General features: G+C 50.3%; 2 protein-coding genes across 3 annotated transcripts in view; one reads left to right on the forward strand and one right to left on the reverse strand.

Moving 5' to 3' along the window:
* The window catches only part of C10H20orf173 (chromosome 10 C20orf173 homolog), a 7106-nt gene extending 4882 nt beyond the window's left edge, over positions 1-2224 (forward strand). Inside the window, exon 6 of the mRNA XM_025400119.1 lies at positions 2020-2224. The gene's annotated coding sequence lies outside the window, so the exon portion shown is untranslated. The remainder of the gene's footprint in view (positions 1-2019) is intronic.
* An 11220-nt stretch (positions 2225-13444) lies between these two features.
* CEP250 (centrosomal protein 250) overlaps positions 13445-21095 on the reverse strand; it is a 62236-nt gene continuing 54585 nt past the window's right edge. For both annotated transcript variants that reach the window (XM_025399985.1, XM_025399986.1), the window contains 5 exons: positions 17874-17984; positions 17532-17690; positions 16363-16464; positions 15339-15398; positions 13445-14055 (listed from right to left, as the gene is read on the reverse strand). In XM_025399985.1, the coding sequence (XP_025255770.1) occupies positions 13792-14055; positions 15339-15398; positions 16363-16464; positions 17532-17690; positions 17874-17984 (696 nt within the window). In that variant the 3' untranslated portion in view covers positions 13445-13791. The remainder of the gene's footprint in view (positions 14056-15338; positions 15399-16362; positions 16465-17531; positions 17691-17873; positions 17985-21095) is intronic.

Below are 21095 nucleotides of genomic sequence, written 5' to 3' on the forward strand. Positions count from 1 at the left end.
TTTTTTTTTTTTTTTTTTTTTTGAAACGGAGTCTCGCTCTGTCGCCCAGGCTGGAGTGCAGTGGCCGGATCTCAGCTCACTGCAAGCTCCGCCTCCTGGGTTCACGCCATTCTCCGGCCTCAGCCTCCCGAGTAGCTGGGACTACAGGCGCCCGCCACCTCGCCCTGCTAGTTTTTTGTATTTCTTAATAGAGACGGGGTTTCACCGTGTTAGCCAGGATGGTCTCGATCTCCTGACCTCGTGATCCGCCCGTCTCGGCCTCCCAAAGTGCTGGGATTACAGGCTTGAGCCACCGCGCCCGGCCCCGGCTAGTTTTTTGTATTTTTAGTAGAGACGGGGTTTCACCGTGTTAGCCAGGATGGTCTCGATCTCCTGACCTTGTGATCCGCCTGCCTCGGCCTCCCAAAGTGCTGGGATTACAGGCGTGAGCCACACCCTTTCTTAGAAAGTTACCATGAACAAAAGGCTGGGCCTGACTGATATGATGAAACTCCATCTCAACTAAAAATACAAAAATTAGCCGGGTGTGGTGGTGCACACCTGTAATCCCAGCTACTTGGGAGGCTGAGACAGGAGAATTGCTTGAACCCAGGAGGCAGAGGCTGCAGTGAGCCAAGATCGTGTCATTGCACTCCAGCCTGGGCAACAAGAGCGAAACTGTCTCAAAAAATAAAAAAAAAAAGGTATCATGAACTCATGAACAAAAAAAGTAGTCTTAGTTCATTTACAAACTCTATAGGAAATATTTATCCAGTTACAATAATGTAAACACTGATAGTAGACTGCTGACTTTTAGAATTAAATTAGCCTATAGTTCTGTGCCATCCAATATGATGGATGAACCCTTGAAATGTAGCAAGTGCAAGTGAGCAAGGAAATTTTAAATTTATTTTCATTAATCTAAATTTAAAAACAATTCAGTTCTTAGAAAACTTTTCAGTATGCTTGTTATAACTTGGGTATGTAAATCTTTTTTGACTGTGTGATTTTATCAAATTTATAAATCATGCGTTTCTGACAAAACGGTTTGAATTTAGGTATACTATAAGTGTAAGATATACACTGGATTGGCTGGGTGTGGTGGCTCAAGCCTGTAATCCCAGCACTTTGGGAGGACAAGGCAGGCAGATCACTTGAGCTCAGGAGTTTGAGACCAGCCTGGCCGACATGGTGAAACCCTGTCTTTGTTAAAAATAAAAAATAAATTAGCTGGGCGCAGTGGCGCACACCTGTAGTCCCAGCTACGCGGTAGACTGAGGCAAGAGAATCATTTGAACCCAGGAGGCAGAGGTTGCAGTGAGCCAAGATCATGCCACTGTACTCCAGCCTGGGCAACAGAGCAAGACTCCATCTCAAACAACCAACCAACCAACCAAACAAACAAAAAACAGTTCTCAAAAAGAAAAAGTCCACCCCTGAGAGGTGTCAAGGGGTAAAGGTACCAAATATTCACTTTCATCAGTATAGTAAATTCTCTTCAGAAGATTCCAGGTGGCCCTTCTTGAACTCCTGGACTCAAGGGATCCTTCTGCCTTGGCCTCCCAAAGCTCTGAGATTACAGGTGTGAGCCATCGCCAAGGTGGTCCTTCTGTTTCCCTCTTTGCCTCCTGCTCACCCACCCCAGCCTGGACACAACCTCTCCCTCTGTGCCCTCCTGTCCCCTGGACCCTTGACTACCACACCTCCCTGGTCATTTGGGCTCTGGGCTGAATGCCAAGGCGAAGGAGGGGCCTTGGTGGAGTAGGTCACAATGTGGCCTCTGTGATGAGTCCCTGATATCACTGGGCTGGCACAGAAGACCCCATTAGGCATCAGTTTCCTCAGGGAGGCCACGAAACACAAAAGTATCCTCTCTCCCTTTCTTTCTGCCTCTAGGCCAGGTTTTGGCAGTTCCAGTAGTGACCAGTAGGTGACTAGGGAGGCAGGAGCAAGGTGTTGGGAGGAGGTGTAGTGTCAAGGGTTGGGAGAGGGATGAAAGCCATTAGGATGGGGGATGCTGGGGGACGTCTGTGGCCCCAGCCTCTTCTTCCTGGTGCCAGGTGTCAGGGCCAATCTACTGTCTGCAGGGGCACCATCGTCGGGGCCAAAGATCATGATTCGATACAGGAGTTTGGGCCTGGTGGCTGCCTATGTCCTTTCATTGTGACTGATTGCCTCCTTCCTATACCAACACTCCAGCCAGAACGACCTCTGTAATATGGTCAAAATACACCCGAGAATCTGCCACTGTCCCAGCAACTTTTCCAGAAAATGCAACTGCTTATCTGAGGTCCAGACGTGCTCTGCCTGCCTCCACATGCCTGGCGAGTCTGACTGGTTTGACAGACGCTTCGATAGCACCGTTGAACCCCTACAGAGGCCACAGGATCCCATGTCCAGTGATGCTCTGATATTGTGGTTGGTCAGTGCACAAACTTAGTCTTGGTCCAATCCCTGACCCAACCCCAGGTCCTAGCCATCTCTCCATCATGGCCCCAGGCTCTAACCTTCTTCCACAGGTAGGTGGAGCCTGGGTCAAGCCCCTAAATTCTTCCCTCCTACGCTCCTAGGAACTCGAGGGAGTCAAGTCAGAGAAGGAGGTTGAGAATAAGCAGCAGCAGCTGATTAAAGCACCTCCCCCATGCCCACTGGGCCATGTGGTATCCAACTGCCGGTTCTGTGCAGTGGTGGGAAACTCAAGGTCTCTACGGAGCTCTGGCCTTCGTTTCAGGATTAATCAACATGAAGTGGTCCTCAGGTGGGTGCAGGGTAGGAGGTGGAGACCAAGGCCAAGCCCAAGCCTCTTTCTCCTCTAAATGACCATCCTGACTTCCTTTTCAGGACGAACCAGGCCCCTGTCCAAGGCTTTGAGGCAGATGTGGGGAATAGGACCACTATGCGCATTATGTACCCTGGGATTGCCAGCCCTCAGGACCCCGGTATCCAAGTGCTGCTGCTTCCGTTGAATTCATCTGGTCTAGATTGGTTCATAAGTGTACTGCATAAACAGACAAGCATGTGGAAGCAAAAAAACCCTGGGTATGTCAGGGACGGAGGTCACTGTAGAGGTGACAAAGGCGACTCCAAAGATACCCTCGCTGGATACTGGGGGACCCCCAAGGCTTACTTAAGGCTGAAGGCTGCTTGTCAAATGACTCTGAAATCCTCCCAAACCTCAATTTCTTTTTAGATTTCAGATGGTCCAGGTTCCTGATGGAACCAGACAGCAAAAATAAGGTGACGGCTCCAGGAAGGAAAGGGGAAAGTGGTAGGACAACATGACGGTGGGTAGCCATGGGACAGGCTTCAGGTCATTCCCCTTCTCCATCTTCCTAGGTGCTGGTGATCAGCCTCTACTTCCTCAGGTATATCAAGGAAAGTTGACTGGAGAACCACAGTCAGTATCCGTCCTTGGGGTTTGTGGCTCTGTTGTATGCCTTGCATACCTGTGACCAGGTAAGATATCTCCTGCAACTCACAGACTTTCACTCCTCTGCCACTCAAAATTTCTGTCTTCTTGGCTGGGCATGGGGGCTCACGCCTGTAATCCCAGCACTTTGGGAGGCCAAGGCGGGCTGATCACCTGAGGTCAGGAGTTCAAGACCAGCCAGACCAACATGGAGAAACCCCGTCTCCACTAAAAGTACAAAATTAGCCGGGCATGGTGGTGCATGCCTGTAATCCTAGCTACTTGGGAGGCTGAGGCAGGAAAATCACTTGAACCCGGGAGGTGGAGGTTGTGGTGAGCCAACATTGTGCCACTGCACTCCAATCTGGGCAACAAGAGCAAAACTCCGTCTCAAGGCCGGGCGCGGTGGCTCAAGCCTGTAATCCCAGCACTTTGGGAGGCCAAGACGGGCGGATCACGAGGTCGGGAGATCAAGACCATCCTGGCTAACACGGTGAAACCCCGTCTCTACTAAAAAAAAATACAAAAAAAGTAGCTGGGCGAGGTGGCTGGCGCCTGTAGTCCCAACTACTCGGGAGGCTGAGGCAGGAGAATGGCCTGAACCCGGGAGGCGGAGCTTGCAGTGAGCTGAGATCCGGCCACTGCACTCCAGCCTGGGCGACAGAGCAAGACTCCGTCTCAAAAAAAAAAACAAACAAACAAAAAAACAAACTCCGTCTCAAAAAACAACAAAAAAATCTGTCTTCCCAGGGACTTCCCATTAAATCTAAAACTTTCTGCCTGGCTTTCAACACCCTACATGATCTGATCCCTCTCTTCTCTCCCAGACTCCCACACTGGGTTTCTTGGGGTTCCCCAGATATACCAGCTGCCTCATGCCTTCTCACACCCTGCTCCCTCTGCCTGGAATGCCCTTCCCTTGTCTCCAAGGGGAATCCTCTCTTCTCTCAATATATAATGAAGAACAACTAGTTGATGCTCTCTTTTCTGGGCTCTAGGGTCACTATGAGTATTGAGAGTCTGTCTTCCTTGAAGAAGGTGAACTCCATTCTCCTCCCAGCTCCAAGACGAAGCCTGGCACACTAGCGGTTGAGTGAGTGGTGCTGAAGGCATGATAGGTGTGCATGGGGGCAGGCTGTTACCCCACCACCATCTCTTGTCTTACCCCATCTCCCAGGTGTCCTTGTTTGGTTTGTTGGTGGTCCCATACCGGGATGACAAATACTGGTTTGAGAGCACCATGCAAAATTTCCCAGCAGAATACAGATCATCTTGAAACTGCAGTGTGAGAGGAAGATTGATGTCTACGGCTGAGATGTTTCCATTGCAGTCCCCAGGAGGCTGACAGGTAGCCAAGGGGACCTTGTGGTGTCAGAGAGGGACTGGGGTTTCAAGCAGACCCTGGATGGAGATCTCTCTGCTACTGAATAAAACCCTAGCTTATTTCTCTGGATTTCTGGTGGCATCAAAGGGCTACGTTCTATTACTGATTCTGTCTTATCACCATATGACTCTCTTATGCTGTATCTTATCAAAAAATAAAATTAAATGAGAAAAAAATGAACCCTGAAGTTGGAAACACATCAAATGGACCTAACTATATATTTAATTGATAATATAAACACCAGAGAAATAATTATTTCAAGTTTCTTTAACTCAAGTTATTAACTCAATTATTTCAAGTTCCTTGTATATTCTTTGTAGGATAGTCTCTGTGGACAAAAAGAACTACAAAGAAATTTTAGGCCAGGTGCAATGGCTCACACCTGTAACCCCAGCACTTTGGGGGGCCAAGGCGGGCGGATTACGAGGTCAGGAGGTCGAGACCAGCATGACCAACATAGTGAAATCCCATCTCTACTAAAAATACAAAAATTAGCTAGGCGTGGCAGTGCACACCTGTAATTCCAGCTACTCAGGAGGCTGAGGCAGGAGAATCACTTGAACCTGGGAGGCGGAAGTTGCAGTGAGCCAAGATTGCACCACTGCACTCATAGCCTGGGCAACAGAGTGACACTCTGTCTCAAAAAAGAAAAAAAATTTTTTTTAAACTTCACTCAGTATTTTTATTATAGTGTTGGTATTATTATTATTATTATTTAGAGACAGGATCTCACTCTGTCACCCAGGATAGAGTGCAGTGACATGATCACGGCTCACTGCAACCTCTGCCTCCCAGGCTCAGGTGATCCTTCCACATCAGCCTCCTGAATGGCTGGGACTATCAGTGCGTGCCACCACCCTCAGCTAATTTTTAATTTTTTTGGTAGAGATGAGGTCTCACTATATTGCCCAGGCTGGTCTTGAATAAGAAAATAACTACTTATATTAACACCATTAGAAACTAAACACAGGTCAGGTGTGGTGGCTTATGCCTATAATCCCAGCACTTTGGGAGGCCGAGGGAGGCTGATCATTTGAGGTCAGGAGTTCAAGACCAGCCTGGCCAAAATAGTGAAACTCTGTCTCTACTAAAAATACAAAAATTTGCCAGGTGTGGTGGTGGGAGCCTGTAATCATAACTACCTGGGAGGCTGAGGTAGGATAATCACTTCAGTCTGGGACGCAGAGGTTGCAGTGAGCTGAGATTGCACCACTGTACTCCAGCCTGGGTGACCACCACACCCGGCTAATTTTTATTTTTAGTAGAGATGGGAATTCACCCATGTTGGTCAGGCTGGTCTCGAACTCCTGACCTTGTGATCCACCCACCTCAGCCTCCTGAAGTGCTGGGATTACAGGCGTGAGCCACCGTGCTCGGCCCAAACTGGAAATATTATGAACTCAATTTTCAAACTTTTTATTGTGACAAAATATACATGAAATTTACCATTTAAAAGTTATCAATGGCAATAAAGTTCAGTGGCATTAAGTATGTTCACATTGTTGTGCAATCATAACCTTGATGAACTAACAATTTACAAAGTACATTTTCTCCCTCTGTCATCTGAACAGCTATTACACCCCATTAGCAATGATCAACCCTGCAACCCAGATTTTGTTTTTTGTTTTTTGTATTTTTTTTGGAGACGGAGTCTGACTTTGCCACCCAGGTTGGAGTGCAGTGGCGCGATCTCAGCTCACTGCAACCTCCGCCTCCTGGGTTGAAGCAGTTCTCCTGCCTCAGCCTCCTGAGTAGCTGGGACTACAGGCACACACCGCCACCCCCCGCTAATTTTTTGTATTTTAGTAGAGACAGGGTTTCACCGTGTTGCCCAGGCTGGTCTCAAACTCCTGAGCTCAGGCAATCTGCCTGCCTCAGCCTCCCAAAGTGCTAGGATTACAGGTGTGAGCCACTGTGCTCAGTCTGATTTTTGTCTTCTAAATACTTTTTTTTCCACTAAAAGATCCTAGGCCTAGACAAGTACAAAGAAAACTTGGACATTAGATTTGCGGCAATTTCAGCATCAAAAATAGCAACTGTCATGATTGGACCATAGTGAATATATAAAAAACTTTGAGCTCATAATGATACTCAACCTCTTACTCTAAAAATTGGTAATTAAAGGTGTGTGTTGAGGGAGCATTTATCCTGCTTTTTTGGTAGAAACAGTTCAGGGTAACCAAATAGCCTCAGTAAATGAGTTTCCAGTTGCTGTATATTTAAAACAAATATCCACCGCATGCTACCCTCTTGGCTACTCAACCACCACACACAACCTAACAAAATGCAAATATTCCACATAAACCGAAAGCGCATTTACCCACATCCCTGATGCACTGTGGTGTACCAGGTGTCTAGGAATGAGGTAGCTCAGTCAGGATCCAAGAATCCCCAAAGGTGTAGGCAGTACAGCATCATGTCAGATACTGAACCCGTTATGATACCACATAGACAAGTTACTATTTTAGAGGAATAAAGTGAGCCAGTAGAAAAACATAGTTAAAAAACAACAACAACAAAAAAACTGGCTGCCTCTGAAGAGGAGTTTGAGAAGAATGAGGTGGGAAACTGCTGTCTTCTTTTCATTTAAGTTCCTTTTTTATTTTGAGACAGTCTTGCTCTGTTGCCCAGGCTGGAGAGAGTGCAGTGGCATGATCATGACTCACTGCAACCTTGACCTCCCTGGGCTCAGGTCAGCCTCCCGAGTAGCTGGGACTACAGGCACATCATCACACCAAGCTAATTTTTATATTTTTTGCCCAGGGTGGTCTTGAACTCCTGAGCCCAAGCAATCTGCCTGCCTAGGCCTCCCAAAGTGCTGGGATTACAGGCATAAGCCCCGAAGCCCGGCACTGTTTAATTTAATTTTTTTTTTTTTTTGAGACAGGGTCTCACTTCATCACTCAGGCTGGAGTGTAGTGGCATGATCTGGGCTCACTGCAGCCTTGACCTTCCAGGTTTGAGCGATCCTCCTGCCTCAGCCCCCCAAGTAGCTGGGACTCCAGGCATGTGCCATCATTCCTAGCTAAAATTTCTTAACCACGTACATGCACTTGTTTCATTTTAAATAGATGACAAGAAAGTCTACCAAAGAAAAAAGTCTGGATGGATGGGAAATTTATTTTTAACCCTATTACGTTTTCCTATAGATTCATTCCTCAAGAGGAACCAAAAAGCTCTTGCTTTTCTCTCCCTGCCTCCAGCTTGACAACCCCATGCTGTGAATAGGCAGCTCCTTTCAGATATACACCATGCCAGCCTTGGCACAGGGTGGTGCCCCTTTTCATTCTTATCTCCCTCGTCCTTGATTGCCAAGCCTTCCCTTGGCAGCTGGACCCTGGGCTGAATGCCAAGATGAAGGACTCTATTGGGCATCAACCCCTTCATCAACCCCTTCATCAACCCCAGGAAGGCCACAGGACACATTGAATGCCACCTCTCCTCTTAGCCTTCAGCCCAGCCTTTAGCAGGGCACCCTTGAGGACTGAATAAGTCCAGAGGGAGGCAGCAGCTAAGGTGCTGGAAGAAGGTGTTCTGCGGACGGTTGAGGAAGGGATGGAGGCCAACAGGGCAGGGGGATGTAAAGTCTGTGACCATGGTTTCCCACTTTTCCCAGTGCCTGGTATCTGAGTCAGTGTGCCACTTGCCATGTGCTCTGCCCTGTGGGACAAGAATATAGCCTTCAATGGGGGGTTTGAGCTTATGCTCACCTGTGGCTGACGTTTCTGCTGTCTGCTCAGAGGTCTAACCTGAAAGAACTGATAACACCTGCCATTGCTCCTAGATGTACCTCTTGACTCCACACATCCTGTGCATCCAACTGACTTGACAAACACTTTGAAAGGGCCCTCAAGTCCTCTCTTTGTCCAAGATGCTTTGTTTGACTCTCCCTGGCCTCACTGAGAGCAGCCAGTGGGTCTCCTCTGCACAACTGGGTCATTCTGCAAACTTTCATCTGTGTCCAGGTTCTGTGTACCTAGAGGTGAGCTCCTTCTCGAGCTTTGTTTAAATGAGTATTTGCCAAATGACTGAATAGCTGGGGCAGGAGCAGCAGCCAGCCAATCTCATTCACCAGGTAATGGAGTTGGGCAGACAAACTTCAGAGATGGCCCTTATACAGGGAAGAGAGTTATAGCCAAAGGCTACAGCATGAATCATCAAACCACATGCAACAGCAGAAGCTGAGGCTATCAGTCAGCTAGAGCGTGAGACTACTCCTGGCCAGCAATCTGACCTGCAGGGCTGGAATGTTCACAGATACAGGAGAGGCTTTGATAGGAAACCAGGACAGGAGGTGCAGGGGCAATGTGTGGATTATTAATCTGGCACTGTGTAACAGCCTTCCCTGATTCCCTCACCTGAACAACTATTAGTAATTAAGGAAGAATCACATTTGAATACGAATTCTCGTCCCCCTCCCTGGCTCTAAATAAATGGTCATGTGCTGGGAATAGGGGATACCCACTCTCTCAAATGACACATCACACAGCCTTGGCAGACTCATCTCTCCTCCTACCCCTGACCCATTCAATATTTTACCTCCAAGCCCGCCTAGCTGAGTCAAGGTTCAGGCCCCATAAGGGCATATATAGGGCCGGTAGCATTGGCAATGAAAGGCTAAGAGGTCAGAGTGTCCACCCTGTGACCAGGCTACTGATGTAATGAGTTGGGTGAGATCAACTGGCCAGGAGCACAGTCCAATTAAGTCTCACCTCTCATCCTCACCTCCAACAGGGTAGAGGGAGTAAAAGGGCCTCAGGACCCCATGTTTTTGCCTTTCCTCCTCCCTTACCTGCTTCTTAAGTGTGGTGAGCAGAGTTGAACTTGCACCCCTCCTCAGCTGTGCCCAGAATCATGTGGAGGGGTCTCTTAGTTTGGAGCACACTGGCAGCTCTTGCTTCTTCCTCCTCCCTGCCCCTGGCCCCTGGCCCCTGGCCCTATTCCTCTGCTCTGCAGGGTAGTGGGGCAGAAGGCAGGAGGTGAGGTATTGCAGGCTGGACAGCTGAAGGTGTCATCTGCCCCAAGGCCAAACTAAAAAAACCAGGGATCTGTCCCATGGACTGAGATGAGGCCTGCAGGCAAAGCCTCAGGCCTGGAGGTCACCTCGCTGCTTTTGTGGCTGGGGTTTCCTACCCCATAGGTACTTCTAAAAGTTCTGCCACTGGCCCCAGAGCCGCGGAGGTCCTGTGGCTGCTCAATTCAGCCCCACATCTGCAAAGCCTGCCTTCACCAGAAGGGTGTCTGCCTGGTTTGACCCGCACTTCAGATGGGTCCTGAAGCCCTGATGCGACTGGAGACCACGCCATCTCCAGAGGCCGGTGGATGCTCGGTCCTGGGCTCTGGGCTGCATCCTCTCTTTGATCCCTTCCTCTGCTGGGCCTCTAGCTGCAATGGCTCCAGCCTTTCCTTGGTACTGGAACCAGGGGTGAGTGATAAGCAGTCTGTGTTCTTCTCCATAGGCACCAATGCTAGGACACCTAACCCAATTCCGGCTGGTCAAGAAGCTACTCCAACCGATCCCCACATCATAGCTAGACCCCAAGCTCCGACTGTGCCAGTCCTGGGTCATGCATATTTGGAACATAGGATAACCATCACTGAGCACCACGCTGTGCTCAGGTAGGGGCAGGAGGGCAAGGGTGGGAAGCAGCACCACTCTGTGAGCCCCAGTGCCTTCCTATCTCTGTAGAATGAAACAGGGACTATTCTGGGCTTTGAGAATAATGTGGACAACAGAACTCCCCTGCATTTAAAGCACCCCAAATACTCATGGCCTGCATGAGAACACCCACATGCTGTGGGTGTCTAAGCCTCCAGACCTAGTGTGGACTGCAATGGTTTTATCCGGCGGTATGACAAGTGGGGGCCCCAGACCTGGCGCAGACAGCCTTTGGCACTTTGGTACCAACATTGATCTTGCCCTCCCTGTGCAGCCTGTAACTGTACACTCCCCACCCTCCTTATCCCAACATACACCACTAGCTTCTCCTTTAATGGGTACATTCATGCCAGGCAGTTTTTCTGCCTTCAGGGTGCTGGCAGTCCCATGTGGAAAGCAGAGGAGCAAAGGTCATTGGGTTGGGAGGTGATGGTCACTGCTCTAACACACAAAGCACGCGGGATTCTTGAGAGAACAGGGGCAGCACCCACCAGATCCCAGCACTCCCCGGGAACAAGAACATTGCCCAGTCTCTGACGACTCTTGTCCCCTTCTGCTTTCAGGCCTTTCCAGCCAGTACTAGCTTCTATCAAAGCAGACAAGAAGATTAGGAAGGGGGAAAGTTTTCTGTAAGAAGATAACCTCTGTGGCTGAGCTCTAACCTCTACTCCCTGCATGTTCTGGTGACCAATCACACCTTCCTCAAGTACATCCACAAGACCTGGCTGGACTACCAGGGACTCCTCCCATCTGCTGGATTCACCATTCTGGTTATGCCCTGCCACATGTGACAAGGTCAGGAAAGGAGGCTCTGGCCTCATGCCCTTAGGCGAAGTTGGGTCCCCCCTGGATAACACATATTCCTTCCTTCACTCTTCCCCACTTCAGGTCTCTCTGGGTCTGGAGCTGATGAAAACAGCAGTTGTCACCATTATTGGTGGAACACTCCACAGAGGCAATCCTGCTACTGGGCAAGGAAAGTGTACTTCAGAAAGCTGGAGCGGAAGATCGTCCATAAGCTCGAGTATGAGGGCAAGAGCACGGTCTACACTTGAACTGAAGGCCAACCCTGCTCTGAATATCTGGTGGGGGGAAGACCCTAGGCCGAGGTCTATAATGGAGCTGGGGGGCTCTTGAAGGTTGGATGGAAAAAGAGCAAATACAGATTAGTCTAGTCCTGAATAAAGACCCTGCTTGGCAGCCTCTAAGATGTCTTTCAGCTGCTGGAACCTCTCTGAGGCCCAGAAGGTATGTGGGGCATGAGGCTCTGGCTCGTGACCTACAGAAAATGATGCTGATAAGAAACTCGAAGGTAAAACACAGGGACCCTCTGTCAGCCCGAGCCTGAGAACCAGGGCTGGAGGATGTAACAAGTGAACAACCAAGAGAAGTCTTGTCTCTGACAACCCCTAGCATAGAAATGGCCTAAAGGGGCCGGGCGCAGTGGCTCACGCCTGTAATCTCAACACTTTGGGAGGCCGAGGTGGGTGGATCATCTGAGGTCGGGAGTTCAAGACCAGTCTGACCAACATGGAGAAACCCTGTCTCTACTAAATATACAAAATTAGCCGGGCATGGTGGCACATCTGTAATCCCAGCTACTCAGGAGGCTGAGGCAGGAGAATCGCTTGAACCCAGGAGGTGGAGGTTGCCACCAGTGAGCCGAGATTACATCAGTGCACTCCAGCCTGGGCAACAAGAGCAAAACTCTGTCTCAAAAAAAAAAAAAAAAAAAAAAGAAAAGAAAGAAATGGCCTAAAGGCTAGGTAAGGATTTTGAGTTACAGGGAATCTGACTGCAAGGAGGGACCAGGACAGCATTTCTGGGGTCCCAGATCCGTTTCTGGGGTTTCGGAAGTTTTCACTAAGCATCTGTTGCTGAGCTGCACGTGTGGGTTTCTGGAACAAAACTCTAGCCCCTGTGAACAGGCCCATTTCTACTCTGTGTGGTGCAACGAGACATAATGGGGCTGAGCCCCAAATTAGGAGGTCTGGGTGAGTGGGTGCTGTTCTTAACCCCCCAGATTCTTAGCTAGGTCTCAGTTCCATCCCCAGGCTTAGTGAAGAGGAATTCCAGATTATGGTGGGAGTGCCAGAGGAAATGGCCTGCTTCTTTAAAAACTGTTCTGGTTGGGCATGGTGGCTCATACCTATAATCTCAGTACTTTGAGAGGTTGAGGTGGGAGGATCACTTGAGCCCAGGAGTTTCAGGCTGCAGTAAGATGTGATTGTGCCACTGCACTCCAGCTTGGAAGACAGGACAAAACCCTGTCTCTTAAAAAAATAAAACAATTTTGAGGCTTTGAGCAGGTTGCCAGCAATAGGTCTTAAGCCTGTGAGCTGGGTTCTGTCCAGCCTCTACTAGGACCAGCCCATGGTGAGAAGTTCTGCCATAGTCCATCCTTCTGATTGGCTTGACACATGGCTAGACTACAGGGGGCCAGATCAGTTCCAGCTGATATGCCCAGGAAGGGACATCTCAAGGACATTCACCCAGAGTAGAAGAGGAATGAGGCCATGAGGAGGTTCTGAACTCAGAGACTCTGACTTTAGCTAAAGGTCAACGCTGTTTTTTTGAGGCCCCAGAACTTATTTTAACCCTCCATAATCTCCCCCATCAACCCACCCAAGCTGAGCCCCAACCCCCTGCCACAGTCAGACCAGTCTTCTCACTGTGTGCTTGGCAACACCTCCGACTCCACTCCATCCTTCAAGGGCCAGTTCCTGCCTCCCTTCCTCAGCCCCTGGAATTTCTACAGTTCTTCTAGTCAGTACACAGAATTGCCTCTGACTCATAAATGAGTGTTAGCCTGTTCTCATCAACTGGACTGCAGGCTCTCTGTGGACAGGGGCTTTGTCTTGTATGTTTTCTGTAACCCTTCCCTATCACAGTGCATGGTGTACAATAAATGCATGCTACCTCGACAGGAATCTTTGGCAAGTTCTTCCCTGATAAACTCCCTTGATGTGGTGCTGCTGCCCAGCTGCACAAGTGGAGACAGCAGCAGAAAACTAATGCAAAGATCCCAGGGTTTATTGTTGAAGGGGAAGTTGAAGGAGGTGGTGAAGTGCTAGGAAAATAAATTCTAGACGAGAGGCAGTGGATGTCCCTCAGCCAGGGCAAGGCACTCCTCTGGGTGATTCCATTAGGGAGCAAGCAGATACAATCTGCCTCATTCCCAGGTGAGTTGGGGCCCTCCCAAGTGTTGCAGATTTACTTCCTCTTCCTGGGAACACCCGCTGACCTGGGGCGCCTGGGTGCCTAACAGAGTCAGGCTTTTCCTTTGGCAAGCCTGTAGGTGTGCAGAGGGGCCGTGACCCACGGTACAGTCTTCTGTCTGTGTGCTCCTGGCTGCGGCTGCTACCTGGAAGTGGCTTGGGTAGTGCTGGGGCTGGGGTGTAGCAGGACTGGCCCTGGGGATGTCAGACTTTGAGTCAGGGACTCATCCAGCCTGCGGGTCTCTGCCTCCAGGACAGTGGCCTCAGGGGCCTGGGCCACAGCGAGAAGTGAGTGTGAGAGGCTGTGGTGCAGGCCTGCTAGCTCACGGCTGGTCTGTACTGAGCGGGCGATGTAGTCCTGCTTCTGCTTCCGCTCCAAAGTCAGCTGAGCTCGCAGCAGGGCCACCTGGTGGACAGGATAAAAAAGAGGGAGAGCAGTTGAGGGCCCTGAAGTCCCAGCTCTTCCTGCTCTGTGTTCCTGTGACGCTCGTTGGCTGAGCATCTGAATCAACTCTACCACATACACGAATCTCAGAAACAGGCTTTAGAGAGTTTAGGGGAAGGGCCCTTAGGAATTCTAGAATCCAGTGATTCTCAATCCTGGCTGCACATGTGACTCAAATAGGGAGCTTGAAAACAACAAAGCTATTCATCAACTTCACTGAAAGATAATTTACATGTGAAAAATGCCCAGATTTAAAATGTACATTTTGATGAGGCTGATAACAATATATACTCATGTATAACCACTATCTGACTTTTTTTTTTTGAGATGGAGTCTCCTTCTGTTGCCCAGGCTAGAGTGCAGTGATGCAGTCTTGGCTTACTGCAACCTCCACCCTGCTGGGTTCAAGTGATTCTTGTGTGTCAGCCTCCTGAGTAGCTAGGATTACAGGTGCACAACACCAGGCCCAGCTAATTTTTGTATTTTTAGTACAGACAGCATTTCGCCATGTTGGCCAGGCTGGTTTCAAACTCCTGACCTCAGGTGATCTGCCCGTCTTGGCCTCCGAAAGTGCTGGGATTTCAGGTGTGAGCTACCGCACCTGCCTTTGACTTTTTGATAAAATAGAAAAAGAGTCTGAGTTTAATAGAATTCAGAGTAATAGCTTAGGTCTAGCTACAGAGTCAGGCCCTGGCAGTAGTGACTACTAATTTCTGAAACAGGCTCAGAAATAAAAAGGTAACACTTATGACTCCTGGGCCTTGAAAGGGAGAGCGGACTTTCAGGTGAGGCCTAAGAGGCAGGAAGGCTCTTCAAGTCGCTTCTCTGCGAGTTGGGGCTCGAGCTGAGCTGTGTGGCCTGGAGCCTGTGTTGGTGTCTGGCTCCTCTGCCTGGGGCACTGGCGATAGTCCTGGCTGCGAGGGCACCTCTGAGGGCAGGGAGGCCAGGATGACTCCGCTTGCTCCCACCTGTCCTCCTAGAATCTTCTGCCTGTTCCTCAGCCCTCTTCCTTAGATACACAGATCCTTTCTAAGTATGGATCTGGAAGTCGGGGGCCAGAATCATGCTTTTTTCCCCACTCCCACCCTAGGCGTATGAGAGATGGGGTTGGGACTGGGACTATTCTTGCCTCCTGTGGGGACTGAAGTTCTCTGAAGGCAGGAACTTCCCCTCTCCCTGCTGGAGGAGCACAAAGGGCCTGAGTGCAAGGGAGGGAATATGGGCTTAGAAAATCCAGAACATACCTCTTTCTGCAGTGCAGCCACATACTTGGCATCTGAGTTCTTCTGTCCTCCTCTCCCATCCTAAGGAAGACAAATGGCACTCTTGTTGGAATAGGCCTTCCCACTCTGGGGTTTCTGCAAGTTTCCTTGCAGAACCTCATCACAAACTTAGGGGCCTGGGCAAGGGCTATGGGCCAGAAGCATCTGAACTCAGACTGGACCTCTGTGGGGCAGCAGGCCCTGGGGCAAGGAGAGGCCCCACACCAGCAAAATGGGCAACACCATGGAGACCTGATGCAAAACATCCAAAAAGCCTGGATGGCATTTGCTTCTCTGAGGCATGTTTTAATTTAACAGAAGTACACCATGTATCTGCTTTGTGCTAGCCCTGGGCTGTGAGCTAAGGATATAGAGAGGAAGACATGGTGCCTGCCCTTGAGAACTTTCATTAAAGGACAAGGGATGGAGAGCTAGTGCTCAGTCACCATAAACAGTGCCTCCCTGCCAGGCTGCAAGCCTATGTCTGTTGGCAGGGATACCTCACCTAAACGAGTGCAGGCTTGGGGAGTCTTCCCCAAGCCTCTTACCCAAAAAAGGGACACTGGCTCCAGGAAAGACCATGGACCCTAAGCCTGTAAACTCAACACTGTAGAAAAGTCTAAGAGATCAAGCTGTGATCAAGCTCCTAGGCTCCTCAGGAGCTGGCAAGTACCACACAACCCCCATACACCAGGGATCCTGAGTAGAGCCCCATGAGCCCCACTCCTGGACCAGCCTATGGCACTGGTCTGGGAGTGCACAAATCTGAGTCCCTCAGAAGGCAGGGCCACTAGCCCTGATGCCACCCCAACCCCCACCCCAACGTTGGGCCTCCTTCTCAGGGCAGGGATGGACTGAGCTGTGCTGAGCAGGGCAGAACGCAGTCAGGAGGGGCCCTCTGGATTAGCTGAAGTGCTGTTGGCCTGGGATATGCAATGAGGAGGGCTGAGTTTCTGGTGGCTGGGGTTGGGCTCTCTAAGGCTGCAGTTGAGGAAAACGGGTAAACCTGCTGTGTGGGTGAAGAAGCCACGGCCTTGCTGATCTCCAGGGACCCTGCCTGGGCTGCACGCATGGCCTCCCTCTTCAGCTTTCTCCGTTCTCGCTCCACCTGCCAAGGTGCAAATAAGAAATCAGGGCTTGGCTTGGCTCTGTGGCTGGAGCAGAGCTGCCTTTCTCCAGAAGTGGCCAGTGCCTGTGCAGGTGTACGAGGGGACAGTAACCATGGGAAGAGAATTCCTGGCTGAGGAAAGCACAGCTAGGGCAGGCCTCAGTGCAAAGAAGTGCTCCTGAAGCAGAAGAGGCAGGGCTAGCCTCTCAGGCCTCTGGAGCAAAGACCAGCAAACTTCTCCTGCAGTAAGTACTGTAGGCTTTGTGGGGCATAGCAGGGAAGCAGCCATGGACAATACGTGGCTGTATTTCTTTTTTTTTTTTTTTTTTGAGACGGAGTCTCGCTCTGTCGCCCAGGCTGGAGTGCAGTGGCCAGATCTCAGCTCACTGCAAGCTCCGCCTCCCGGGTTCACGCCATTCTCCGGCCTCAGCCTCCCGAGTAGCTGGGACTACAGGCGCCCGCCACCTCGCCCGGCTAGTTTTTTGTATTTCTTAATAGAGACGGGGTTTCACCGTGTTAGCCAGGATGGTCTCAATCTCCTGACCTCGTGATCCGCCTGTCTCGGCCTCCCAAAGTGCTGGGATTACAGGCTTGAGCCACCGCGCCCGGCCGGCTGTATTTCAATAAACTTAATTTTTAAGGCTGGGCGTGGTGGCTCACACCTGTAATCCCAGCACTTTGGAAAGCTAAGGCAGGTGGATCACGAGGTCAGGAGTTCAAGACCAGCCTGGCCAACATGGTGAAGTCCTGTCTCTACTAAAAAGACAAAAATTTGCCAGGCATCGTGGTGTGTGCCTGTAATCCCAGCTACTCAGGAGGCTGAGGCAGGAGGATTGCTTGAACCCGGGAGGTGGAGGCTGCAGTGAGTGGAGATCGCACCATTCCACTCCAGCTGTAGGAGACAGAGCAAGACTCCATCTTGGGGGAAAAAAAGCAAACTTAATTTTCAGAAACAGGCAGCAGGCTGAATTTTGCCCAAACTCTTGGGCTGTAGTTTACTGAGTCTATGCTCTGGGGGCCACACAAGAAGTGGAGATGCATGCCCACTGGACCAGAAGAGGGGTCACCTGCTCTAAGGTGCTCCGCAGCTGGACATTGTGGCGCTGCAGCCTGCTCCTGTCAATCTCCAGCCGGGCTACCGCTTGCTGCAGGTGTTCAAGCCTTTGTCTCCATGACTGCTTCTCCTCCATTCCAGCAGGACTAGGCTCAGCCTCTACTCCTGAGACCTGTGGGAAAGACCTGTGATTCTCACCTGGGCAGCCCCTAAGACAGGTAGGGAACAGACAGAGGACACACAGACCAATCTGGCAGGTCTAAGATTCAGGAACCCAGTTCCCAAGGGAAGGGGACAAACCCCTGGACAGGAGCTCCCTGCTGGGCCGTCTATTCCCCCAGAGCCCCCAGCTCACCTCTCCCAGATGCATGCCCTGCTCCCCTCTGGACCCCTGTTCTGCTGTGCTGGTCGCACCTGGGCTGTGTAGCCGCTCCTCCAGAGCCCGTCTGGTGAGCTCCAGTTCATCCTAGGGTACCGAGGTATGGAGCAAAATTATATCCAACCTCATATCCAGACCAACCCACCCTCCACAGAAACAGCAGTTCAATGTTCTCCTCAGGCTTTTGTCTTATTTTTCCTAGAGGCTCTGAGTCATTCTAGTACAGAACCTTCATTTTACAGATGGGTAAAACAAAGGAGCAGAGGGGCCTCTACTCAAGGATATGCAGTGAGCTAGCAAGGAAGCTAGGACCAGAGTCCCCAGCTCACTTCACATTTCCTAGAAGGCTGAGCAATGACTCAGGGCACTGATGTGCTGTGGGAAGAGCACAGACTCTGGAGTCACACAGGGCTGGGTGCCATATCACCACTCAGTGGCTCTATGACACTGGTCAAAGCACAAGCTCTCCCCAAACCCCAATTTCCTCGTGTATAAAATGACTATGTGCACATGGATCAAGCCCTTAAGTCCCTTTGGGTAAGTGGGGAAGCCTCATGCTAGATACTTTCTAGGCGCCCTGTGGTTCATAAATGATAATGGTCAAGAAGAGATGAACAAGAGAAAACAAGTGTATGCACGTGGATGTGGATTGCCTGGGAGAGAGGAAGAGCTTGGTGATAGAAAGTCTGGGCTCTAGAGGCAGATGACTCAGATCTCATTCCAGTCCTGCCATTTATGAGTTTGTTTTTTTTGAGACAGAGTCTCACTCTGTCGCCCAGGCTGGCGTACAGTGGCGTGATCTCAGCTCACTGCAACCTCCTCCTCCCAGGTTCAAGCGATTCTCCTGCCTCAGCCTCCTGAGCAGCTGGGATTACAGGCACGCACCATACACCCAGCTAATTTTTGTATTTTTAGTAGAGACAGGGTTTTGCCATGTTGCCCAGGCTAGTCTCAAACTCTTGGGCTCAAGTTATCCATCTGCCTCAGCCTCCCAGAGTGTTGGGATTACAGGCGTGAGCCACTGTGCCCGGCCATGACTTTGGACCAGTCCAAAGAAGACTTAACCTCTCTGAAATGCCATTCCTCAACTATAAAACGAGGACAGCAAGAGTTCCTATTTTTCAGGGTAGTTGTGGAAGAAACTGAGAGTAATAGTGCCTGGCATGTAAAACGCTTAAAAAAAATGGTCCCATGACAATGGAGGGCTGCATCTGACAGGCATCCCTGTCTGTTTGGAGGGGGCAGTGGGTGAAGTGACTCTGACCCGAGTTATGTTGCTGAGTGAATACTGCTCAGTAACCCAAGAGTATGGGTGGGAAGTGCCCTCCTGCCCAATTACATACCTTACTTTTGCTGTGCCTGTAAGAATGGGCCTGAACATAGGAAAGGAGTTCCACTTAGTGCTTTCTTCCTAAGCAATTCATACATATCATCCCATGTCATACCACCAATGCCTATTTTACCAATGAGAAATCAAAGATCAGAGTGAAGGCATTCACCCAGGGTCACACAGCTGATAAGCCGCACTACTGTATTTCAAACCCTGGAACTGGACTCCAAAGTTCACAGATGGACCTCCTTCTCCTCATATTGCCCTTTGCCAAGAGCAGAGCTTTGTGAGTTTCCAGAAAGAACTCTCTAGGGGACTGTGTGTCTGGGGTTCTCTGGGGCTCAGTCAAGGGACCAGGATGTAGAGTCTATTTCCCTGGAAAACTGGACTGGGCGTCTCTTAGCACAGGAGATGATGCCTCTCTCTGTTGAGCCAACCTGGCCTTCCTTTTTGCCTGTTCTCTACAGGTCTTGTCCTCAGTACAGGGGGTACAAAGGTGACTAAGACACGGTGCTTGACCTTGAGGTTAAATATTACACCCTGAAGTCCTCTCCTAAGCCCACTTCCTCTCACTCAACATTCTACCTACATGAAACCCATTTGTTCTAACTGAAGCCAAAGTGTCTCTGGCTTCAACTCCATCCTTCAACTTCAGATCATTTTACTAAGCTGCCCACAGGCTTCTCCCTCCATTTCCAAACTGACCGCATCATTCCACTCCTCTTTCTCACATCTGCTTCTCTTCATCTTGGTGAACAGGGACCTGAGTGTGATCTTTGACTTCTTTCTGCCCTCTCTTTATTCCTCCCACCTCTTAGCCAATCAAGTCCTACCTCTCAGACCCACCCCCATGTCTCCATTCACACTTTCCATCTTAGGGCACGAGCTCTCCTCTGGACTTCCCAGTACAGCCTCCCAGTGGGTCTCCCCAGACCTGCTGTTGCTCCATACGGCAGCCTGAGCAATCTTTCTGAGCTGTATGTCTGATCACATCACTCCCCTGCCGCAAACACTTCATCTGCTTCCCACCACCCAGGTCCTCAGCATGACTTGCAAGCCCTGACAGGTATGGCCCCTGCTGTCTTCCGGTCTCTTACCAAATCCTCCCTGTCCCATGCAACCTGAACCATCTACACAGATACATTTATTCTTGCCCTCTTTTCCTCTTCCCCCGAATGCTCCTCCCCAACCTGTGCTTGGCTAGTTCCTTACTGGTCCCTTCAGGTCTATTTTTTTTTTTTTTTTGAGAAGGAATCTCGCTTCTTTGCCCAGGCTGGAGTGCAATGGCACGATCTCAGCTCACTGCAACCTCCACCTCCTGAGTTCAAGCAATTCTCCTGCCTCAGCCTCCCAAGTAGCTGGGATTACAGGCACGTGCCAGCACGCCTGGCTAATTTTTGTATTTTCAGTAGAGACAGGGTTTCACCATGTTGGCCAGACTGGTCTCGGACTCCTGACCTCAAGTGATCTGCCCATCTTGGCCTCCCAAAGTGCTGGGATTACAGGCGTGAGCCACCGTGCCTGGCCCAGGTCTAATCTTAAACACAATTATTACCAGAATGGCTTTCAGGACCCACTCCCAGGAAAGGGTGGGTATCCCTCCAGCATGCCTGGGGCATACTAAACTTCTGTGGGGCACCAACCACACTGCATTATCACTGTTTACCCGCTAGACTGCGAACTCTGTGAGGGCAGACTGTGGGGTCTTATCCTCTTTGTATCTTCCCTGACTAGCACAGTAGCCTGAATCCTACCGATGTTGAGGTGCTCATGATCTCAGATTTCTCATACCCCTGGGGTGCCACAGGGCCCAGGGTGGTGGGCAGTCCCTGAGCTCAGCCAGGCAGGGGTGTGTCCCCTGGCCCTTA

This window comes from Theropithecus gelada, chromosome 10, assembly GCF_003255815.1.
Source record: "Theropithecus gelada isolate Dixy chromosome 10, Tgel_1.0, whole genome shotgun sequence".
NCBI classification, from domain to species: Eukaryota; Metazoa; Chordata; class Mammalia; order Primates; family Cercopithecidae; genus Theropithecus; species Theropithecus gelada.